The 10,267-nt window shown below is 38.0% G+C and overlaps 1 protein-coding gene across 4 annotated transcripts; it reads right to left on the bottom strand.

The window, feature by feature from the left end:
• Positions 1–2,336: 2,336 nt before the first annotated feature.
• On the bottom strand, positions 2,337–9,623 carry SMG7 (Telomerase activating protein Est1). Of its 4 annotated transcripts, none has more exons than XM_088679356.1 (9): positions 9,408–9,573; positions 7,381–7,491; positions 6,647–7,234; positions 6,436–6,558; positions 5,906–6,138; positions 3,754–5,768; positions 3,521–3,660; positions 3,118–3,187; positions 2,337–2,889 (listed from the first exon to the last, which is right to left on the bottom strand). In XM_088679356.1, the coding sequence occupies exons 2-6, from the start codon at positions 7,450–7,452 to the stop codon at positions 3,773–3,775; spliced, it is 3,012 nt and encodes a 1,003-aa protein (XP_088535482.1). In that variant the 5' UTR covers positions 7,453–7,491; positions 9,408–9,573; the 3' UTR covers positions 2,337–2,889; positions 3,118–3,187; positions 3,521–3,660; positions 3,754–3,772. The 4 variants fall into 4 exon arrangements, with proteins under 4 accessions (XP_088535482.1, XP_088535481.1, XP_088535483.1 ...); XM_088679355.1 differs by having other exon boundaries at positions 2,337–2,885; XM_088679357.1 differs by lacking the exon at positions 3,118–3,187 and having other exon boundaries at positions 2,337–2,885; positions 9,408–9,623.
• Positions 9,624–10,267: the final 644 nt, after the last annotated feature.

The raw sequence follows: 10,267 nt of genomic DNA, 5'->3' as shown, positions 1-10,267 counted from the left end.
TCCCGTCAAAGGTGAATTTGAACCACATTATTGATAATCTATTGCGAGGCTAAGCGCACACCCACCTCTTTTTAGTGTTATAATATCGTTTGTTCACAAAAAAAACACAATGAAACTCATTGAAAGAGAAAGTTATGACAAGGTAAGGACAATACAAAATAGAATTCAAGATAGCTAAGCAAAAATCCAACTCCACAAAAGAAAATTACAATGAAATAGGCCTTAGCTAAGCAGCCCATAGCAACATTCCAACAAAAAAAAACCTAGATTTGAAAATGTTAAGTAGCCACCTCCACCTAAACAGCCGCACCAACACCGCAAAGTCATCACCACTACTTGGAAGAAAGACCAGAGAACCAACATGATGAACGGAAAATGGTGGTAGGCAAGCTACTTGTGCCATAATCCTACCAAGTAGTGCACTTAGCATTATAAATGCTTGCACTTTAAATGCTCCCAACCACCGAAGTGCACCGGCGTAGGTGATTCTTGGAGGAGGCACTCGATGAAATGAGTAGCATGGGCAGATGGTGGAGGATTCAAGTTGAGGAGCAATTTTTGGAGAGAAAGAAGGCATAAGAAAACGATCTGGGACAAAGTCAGAGCAAACTAAGATGCAAAACGCTCAAAGTGATGGCAGTCGAAAGCTAAGGGCATTAAAATATAATCCAAGACCACCGTCAATAGTGGTTTGGTGTAGGAAAAGGAGGAAGAAAATCCCCAGGGAAGGATGGGGGAAGGAAGGAAAAATAGAGGGGGAGTCGGAGGGAGGGCTGGAAACCAAAAACAAGGAAGGATAGGGGAAGGGAGGAATCAGAGGATGGGAAAGAAAGGGTAAGAGGGAGGAGGGTTAGGAGGGGGTGGGTACTATCATTTTGGGCAAATTTTTTCAAAAAATTGGTCTAGAGCTAGATGGTCCTAGGCGGTTTTTTTTTTTATTAATTGTGTGCTTTTTTCTCTTTTGGTTTCATGGTGGCATACTTATGGAAATGGTGTACCTAATTTGCAAATGATGGATTTACTACAAGTTCATCCAATAGTGAAACAAATTGGAGCACTTTTGAGGGGATACATACAAAGAAAAGAAATAAACTAGATACAACAAGGTTAAATAATTTAGTCTATATCCAATCCAATGCAAGGATCATGATTCATGAACAAGAAGAATTTAGTCTATCATCCACATCCTCCTCATTATGATTATATGCTTACTGTTTTTTAAATATTGAACTTTTTGGATGTATATAACTTGTGTATTTTTCTACTTCTATTTTTTTTTGTCATTTTATCATTCTTTTATTATCCATACAAGTACAGTTTTTTTATGTGTAAATAGGCACTTATTTACAAGATATATAATAAATTTACATAAATCCGTCTATGCGCTAGGCCCCTTTCCGCCGCCGGACTAGTGCCTAACAATTTTTAGAACCTTGGTGATAAGGGAATCAGAACATCGCCCTCATGATGAAAAAAATTCAAATTTAAACCCTCGTGATAAAAAGCCGTTAGGATTCGAGCCTAATACTAACATTTTCATCAACACTCCATCCAACCTTCACAACCAAAAGGAAAATAAAAAATAAAAAAACTCATTTATCCGAGACTATGAATTCTTTGCTTCATGCTTCGATTCCATTCAAAGCTACTTTTTTTTTTTTTTTTTCTTCTAGCACTACAATCTAATTAACATTGAAAATTTTAGTTATCCTTTTCTTATGTGGAAACTTTAATTGAATTGCTTATTTGGTAATTCTATAGAAAACTGGACTTAATAGGCGATATTATAGCTAAAATTTTTGGAAACAATTTTGCAATCTGATTGAAAACTATTTGAAAAAAGGCGGGTTGGTTGGGGTGGACAATGTTAACGGAGAGTTAACGGTAACATTAATGTTAGGCTTGAATCTTAAAGGACTTCAACGCGAGATTATAAATTCAAATTTTCCCCACGGTAATAGGGTACGGGGACGGGGACCATTAATTCGAATCTTCCAATTACCCTATTAGTAATAGGGTACGGGGACCATTAATTCAACTTAGCGATGAGTTTTAACTTATTTAGGCATCCCGCGTATGAATCTGGTTGTTCGTACAAGGAATATACTATCGACGCACCTCAAGAGGAAATATGTAATAATTTTATTTTAACCAGCAGACAGCAAAGAAAATGGTTGCGTGCCTCTCAAGTCATCTACATGACGACGTAATAAGAGGACTAATGTCGACAGACAGGCATCCCAATCCCATGCGCAATCGATCAATCGATCACTCAAATAACAGCCCATATCTGCGAGCCGACCGCAAACGAAACCAACAAAACCGGACATTCAACATTTCCAAATTGTTCACATAATTTATTTTATTCAAATACATCACGTGCTGAATATTCCACTCACCATATTAGTTTGCTAGAAAAGCTCAATAAAAACATCAGGGACCAAATTGGGACACCATTCACCACATCACACTCACACAGCGCAAATATTTTTCATATGCAACTATAATATCTACCGCGTATCCCATTTCACATCCATATCCTTTCTAGTATATCATTCATTCCCAATAACCTGTGCACCAACTCGAGCTTTCCGAAAAGCAAAGTCAAGTAGAATTACATACTATCATCTCCCACCTGATGATTACCGATATCCAACAGCAATATATGCTTCCGCACTTCTGTAGAGAGCAAGCTAGCCGGTACAGAGTTTTTATTCCACCAGTTGCCAGAGGCATGCATACCCCCCAAAACCAACATATGATCTTATTAACACCTTCTATCCATCCCCAAGTTACCTGACAAGGCATTTACTTCTTATGAACTCCGCAGCACGAAACATGTATCCATATTTCTCATCCTCCGAGCTGAAGAGTTTTGGCAAAATCTGTCTTGAACAAAACAAAATCACAAAATCAATACCCAGAATAAGTAAATAGAGCTCAACCTTCAAAGTATCCTCCCAATGAAATGATTGGAAGGTTGTTTTTAAGCATTAAAACATCAGAATCATTACTTCTGGATGAGTAACTAAAGATTTTTATACTTCCAAAACGCTATGAACAACCATTTCAAGGATAGTATTGGCAAAGCCGGTATCTCTGTGAACAGAATCTTACGATATATGTTCCTGGCGGAGTGAAAGCAAAGTGTAGTGCAGGGTAGCATGATCTGAACACTCATCGTTTTCTTTGAGAAGACGAGGTAATCAACAACCAACAAAGTTAAACAACAAATTTAGGCCATATATGGTCTATGGAATGGAGAAGGTTGCAACTAATAGGAGACACGGGCTAGGTACATTATAGACACTTCATAGAAAGAACCTCCTAGCATATTATAAGCAAGAGATGGGAAGTATCTGCAGGCATAGATTACTTACTTAATATAGACTTTGAATGTTAGAAACCGAGATACCTATTTGTATTACACTTTGACCAACAGAATACACAAACCATAAAATAAAACATCAGTTCGGGAGGAAAAGTAATTTGTGAACAATAACATTTCACAAACACATACCTGTGTAGTTGTAACTGCCAGCAAGAAGCCAAGGCCACCAATGCTCCAACACAAAATTAACATTGACAAAGCTTCAAAGTTGGAGTTTGAATTCCATAGCAAAGGGCAATGCAGATATTCACCGGATCATCCTCAGGAACCTTAACAATAATAACAATAACAAGGGCACACACTACATGAAGAACAGATAGGCAACAGTTGTAATACCAGCAGGAAGAGAAGAACATTCTTACCATCATAACCATACCGACTTCACACAAAATGGCGGCCCTTCCAGAAAGACTGTCCTTGATATTGTTCAGGCTGTGGATTCTGGTGCAGATTTCCATTTACAAGTTGTTGCTGTTGCTGCAGCTGCATTTCATGGTGTAGCTTGAGGTCATCAAGCCTCTGGAAATCTTGCCAGCTTTTCTGGTTTTCCATTGACAGTTGTATAGGTGTACCCTGTTTACCAGGAAAGGGGAAGTTCACTGCTCCACTTAAGCCATTGCTGTTTGTGAAGCTATGGGGATTGGAATGAGATGAGTAATTAACATAATTATTCAGCCCATTTACTTTCGTTGAAGATGGCATCTGATATCCATCCAACCAGCTGTAATCATCCATAACTAGACTCTCACTCATTGAATCTGAACCATAAATTGATTCGTTTGCATTTTTAGGAGGAACATGGCTAAAACCTGGTGGTGGACCAAGGTGCCTAACAGGTCGACTTACTGGACTTTTTCGGATACCTGTAGGCAGAGCTGATGATGTCTTTACAGTCAACCTGTCAGCAATTGCATCAACTTTATATGGCAAAAAAGCTTCTGAAGCTTTCGTGTGGCTGTAAAACATACCACTAGCACTACCATTCACTGGGAGTTGGTATGGTACAGAAACTGCCACAGGCTCAGATTTTAGTGCATGCCCATTTCCCATAAATCCCATACTCCTTAAGCTATTAGCAAGAGACATCTCTTCCTCCATTGCCGGATTCAAAGCATTTGATTGAATGGGTTGTAAATTCTGGGGGATAGTATTGGCAATTGATGCAGGTAGTTGTGAACCAACACCAAAACCAGTTTCCACTGAAAACTTGGAAGCATGTGACTGGATCGGTTGCAAGTGCTGGTGTATACCATTAGCAAAAGATACAGGTGTTTGTGAATCAGCCCTAAAAGCATTTTGATGGTGCAGATTATCCAAAGTGGCAGAACTATAAGTTCCATCAACTGTTTGATCACCTGTAGAAGCATTTTTACCAGTCTCTACGCCGTCATACGCTGTCCACGTAGTGCTTACAGCATCAGGTCGTTTCTCCGCCACTACTGGCTTAAATACTATTACTTCATCTTCCTCGTCCCCTTCCATGGATAACTCTGTCTTTGGATATGCAGCTCCCAAATTTATTGTGCTCTCTACTTGATTTTCTTGTAGATTATCATCTCTAGTAGCCATATGTCGATAGGAGGTAGCAACGATATCATTTTGCCCTTGAGGTTCAAAGCCTATGACAAATTTCTTTAACTTCGAATCAAAATATACTGCTTTCTGGTCAACCTTAACCACATTTGCAAGGGCTTTGCCTGCTGCCAGAATCCTTTTAACACGGGCCCCTTTTTCCTTATGGCCATCACTTCCAAAAGAATGCTTCCTCGAGAAGTCCAATATTGTTTGTGCTGGAATTAGTGGAATAAATCCTCTCAACTCAAAATCCTCCAACAAAGCAAGACGATTTTCAGTTTCACCTTCTTCATATCTGCTCATGTTATTAAAGCAAGTCTCATCTTCATCATCATCTATCGACATTGGCCCAGTCGACAAGAGATTATTGAAGAAGGATATGCAAACTTTCCAGAATTTGGATCTAACAGAGGACTGTTTTTCGTCTGCATCACTTCCAGCTGCAACATCAGGACAACATGCCAACCATTCCACAAAAACGAGAATACCTGGTAACAGGAAACTTGAAGACGGATCACACAACTGCACGCATCTCTCTAAGATTAGCCCCGCCAACTCAAAAACAGCAGTAAATGCATTCTGCAGTAGGACAGCACGTTGTACAATTTCTGCATATGTCTGACCTTCGCTTTCCTTTTTCACATAATGAATTGTGAATATCAATATGGAGATAAGTCTAACAATAGCAAGTCCATTCTCAACAGCATCTGCACCAAAATTCAGCACCTCTTCTGCTCCAGTAGACAGAAGCTCACATAAGCCACTGCTTACCACAGATTGAACTTCTGCAAATGTCTCCAGGCTAAAGAAAGAACATCATAATAAGGAGGTTAATCTTCCAAACAATTTTGTAATAAACTTCAAACTAATAAACTTCAGACTGATATATTTCAACAAAACTCCAAACTAATAAACTTCAACAAAAAAATAAAAAAATACCTAGTACGCGTGAAAAGAATGCCATTCAGACGGACAAACCGGATGCAAAAAGCCTTATAGGTCTCCTGAGCACTGGATGCTCTTTCCTTAACAAGGCTTACCTTGGTATTGTTATCTTTAGATGCGGGTATTATTTCCCCTTTCCTTCTACCTTTGCCTGCCAACCGTGCAGGCAACTCTTTGACTGCAGAAGCATTAGTATTCCCAGACAGTTGAGAGTAACTCTGACGATTCTAAAAGAAAAAAGAAATAATAAAAACGTTTTAAACACAGAATATCAGACAATAGAGCAGAAACTTGCGTGAAAAATTTATACTCGGAAAAGAATTAGAACAAATACATGATAGCCATTAGTAACCTCTATCATTCTCAGTGCACAAAAATTAGAACTAATGCTTTCTAAGTATGGCTTAAACATTGGAAAGAATTATATTGGAAGATCTAAATAATTAAAAATTCATCAAAATTTCAAGACAAGATCAAAATATATAGTTAATAAATTTAATTAGATCATGTTAAATACACAATACCTTCTCAAATGCAACAATCAAGTTATCTCTTGCAGTTGAAAAGGGACTATCTACCGCCAGGCTACGAAAATATCGATAAACAGCCACCAACTCATCCCCCGAATAGGAAGCCAATATAGCAAGCTGAAGCATTTCAGAGTGAACAGTCAAAATAATGATAAACAGACATCCAGAGAAAAATTTACGAAGAAAAATATTAAAAAACGAATACCTGGTGATGGGGGTTCCCACTGGATGGCCAGAGAGATACAGCTTGCATGTAGTAACTTGAGGCTGCAGCATACTCACGAGTTTTTGAGTCCCCTTCCCCATACAATCCTTTGTAGCGTGCAAGGTCACCCAAATATATCAAGCATCTGTGGCACGATATTAGACCTTTATTTCCATCCTTGTCCATAACAATCTGGTTTTCAGAATCTTCAGAGAAATAACCAAGAGGAAGCCCATATTTCGCTCTGATCTTCACTATTAAATCATGATAAAATCCAGTTGCTTCTGAAAGGAATGTTTTAAACTGCAGTCTTATTTTTGTAACTCGATCAGGCCGAATTGGCCCCTTCACACCCTGAGATGTGTTTGAACCTGCAGAAGCTGTAGCAGCACCGAAGTGTGCTCGCAATTCCTCAATGCGCTTGTAATGTAACTGCCACAAAGCATACTCGATATTGTGCTGCTCGGAGAAAGCATGGTCCTCAAGAATTATTGCTTCATAATTCTCACGCATCTGTTGCCAGGCATTGGGATCTGATGGAATTCGTGCTTGGGTAGACCTCCGACGCCTATTCTCCAACTCAAGAATCTGAAAGGTATAAATATGAATGTGAAATCGCATCAAATATGGATTCCCATTTAACATTTTCTATCAAAAAAGTTGTAGTTGCAGTTTGAACATATAGGAAGAAACAGCATAATTTTTCCCAAAAGGGGAAGAGCAAAAGGATATACCTTGTCATATAGACGTTGGGCACGCTCCCTTGATGAAGGAGCAGACATTTTATCCATCTGTGGAATCATCATCCATCAAATATGTTTGATTAACTGAATACAGCATTAAATCTGCATAAAAAATTAAGCTGCATCAGTTGTTGAGAAACAAATCAACTAAATTTTGTCCCTCAATAGAATGAAATCAAGACCATTGAAATATGGCATGAATAGCACACCATAAATTCCTATTGTTTGAGCCACATATTTAGCTGAAAAGATTTCATACTAAGCATTCACAAGACCAATCATTGTGAACAAATGTATTAAAAGGCGGGGGCATGGCCAAGGCGTCCAATGGATAGCCCAGCTTAGGCGCGAGGCATGAGGAGAAGCCTCACGGAACCTAAAATTTTAATAAATATTATATATAAGTATATTTATAACAATATAATACTTTGTAAAAACAAATATAACTATAACTAAATCAAAGATAATGTCATCTTCTTTATTAACAAGTCTAGTTGTACTTGGAAACTATGTCATATAGTCTCAAAATGTTATAATTTATTTTATTGTAAGCAATTATAGAGAACTTCAAGGAAAATAAGGATGAATGGTCACAATTATAGGAAAATTTATAAAGGCTGAATGTTGCAATTATAAGTAATTTGAAAGGAAATAAAGGCTGAGTGGAGTAGTATAGGGTATTTAAAATGATATCAAGCAATAATTATGAGAATTTAAAGGAAAATAAAGGGTTGAGTGAAGTAATTATAGGGTATTTAAAATGAAATAAAGGCTGAGTGGAGCAACTATTATGGAAATTTATGGGATTTGGAGAGAGAAAGTCTCTCCTTCTTTGTTGAAACTAGAACGGCAGAAAACATTTCAGAAAACCTGGATTTTGAAGGGAAAAAACGCCTAGATGAATGCCCTAGAAGCCTTGAGGCGGGCCTCCGCAGCCCAGACGCACTCTAGCAATGCCTTCCGCCCACTCCCTCAAAACAGAGGTGGGAACACTGACGCCCAACCTCATAGGCCGCCTAGGCTGAGGCGAGCCTTTTGCTAACTCAACAAGTTATCCACTCAATTTAATCAAACATGCCATCACGGAATAGTCATGCCTTAGAAAATAAAAAGAGAATAAAAACTAAGTGGCAAACTTGATTAATTATACACACCATGAATAATGCTACCAAAAACAACTTAGGTGAGAATTATACAAAAGTGTCCCGCGTGAAGCAAAACAAAATCATGAAAGGACAGTGATCAGTCACAACACAACAACTATTTATTGTCAAAACCAACTACCTTACAAACCCAATAATACAATTAACAGTTTATAATGCTCTTCCGAAAGACTACCAACCCATCCAGCACATAGTATGACCCATTAAAGACCGCAACCGCATTCTACATTTCTTCTACCCATGAGAAAGGATTCCCCTGCTCTCGCAAAAAACTCTTGCTTCTTGTCAGACAACTACCCCAGGTCACAAAATCATCCCACATATTTATTCGTAAAAACGGGCGTGCAGATTAAAGCAACCCAACAACATTCTTAAACCGAAGTTAGAAATTTAGAACATGAAACACTAACTTCATACCACCACCTAATATTCATCGACGACTCGGAAATAATAATAATAAAACCCACATGTATAAAACCCACGTTTAGTTTCTGGAAAATTTTGGGATAAAGAATAAACACAAACCAAAACCTAAAATTTAAAAATGGCTTTCAAAACCAATAGCTGCGTATCAATACCCTTTCCATTTCCCTTTCCTGAATAGAGCAAAATATAAATTCAGAAAGAAAAAAAAAATTGCAAGAGATTTTCCCACCGCAAAGAAAGATGAGAACATTCAACGTATACATAAAATCTTGCGAGAGAAGAACGACGACATCAGATCCTATAAATCAAAACCCCGTATCGGACTTACATCAAACAGCTCTAAAATTTTCCACGATAAAATACGGAAAATAGATTGAAAAATTAAGGGAAAAAAAACAAAGGAAGATTAAAGATGGAAGAGAAACGCACCTCTCCACCGCGGATCCACGCAGCGATTCGACGGATTAGAGAATCGGATTGCGAATTTGAAAGTCTTCGCGTTTAGGGTTTGGTGAGAGAGAGAGAGAGAGAGAGAGAGAGAGAGAGAGAGCGGTGTGGTTTGGTTTCTTTTGGATTTGTGGTTTTTGGGTCCAAAACGGTATGAGGTTAGAGAGACGCAATTTCTTTTTCTTTTTCTTTTTCTTTTTTTTCTTCTTTTTCGTTTAGTTTTTTCTATTTTCTTTTCTTCATTTTTGCATTTTCTCTTTATTTGGCATTTACCGGCTTTGGTTTCAGGCGGCGAGCCATTGAACGCCGACGTTTTGACCTCATCAATGTTGTCTTCATTTGGCTGTCCAGTTATATATTTTGTTTTATTTTTCCTTTTTTCCTCTGTATTGACTATTGCGGAGTCGGGAATTCCGGTATTTAATAACCTAAATTACATATATTAATCTAAAATACCTATTAATAAGACTGTTAAACTTCACGAAATTACATTCCGACTCTCTCGTCAAAATTAAGCAAAATTAAAAAAAACATGGGCAATCTAATAATTACATGCAACATAATTTTGTTTGTTTTTGCAACAACCTCACAACCATATCCTTCAATGCTTATAATATGGAAGGCTGGAATATAACCAGTTCGAGCTTTTCTTTCTACGATCTTGAAAGGATCTGCTTTGTCTTGCATAAAGACTGCTTCTTTTTCTTCCCATTCTGGTAGAACTGAGTTGATCCTGACTAAGAGTTCTTCACCTCTTTTGATATATTGCTTAATATTCATTGCTAATTGTAGGAAAGGTGGCGAGAGCGTTCGGGATCCTAGAAGCTCGATAGGCCAATTGT

Source organism: Pyrus communis, chromosome 11 (assembly GCF_041283825.1).
Source record: "Pyrus communis isolate YQ-2024b chromosome 11, ASM4128382v1, whole genome shotgun sequence".
NCBI classification, from domain to species: domain Eukaryota; kingdom Viridiplantae; phylum Streptophyta; class Magnoliopsida; order Rosales; family Rosaceae; genus Pyrus; species Pyrus communis.
The sequence above is the reverse complement of the archived record's forward strand: the minus strand, read 5'-3'. Positions and strand labels throughout refer to the sequence as shown.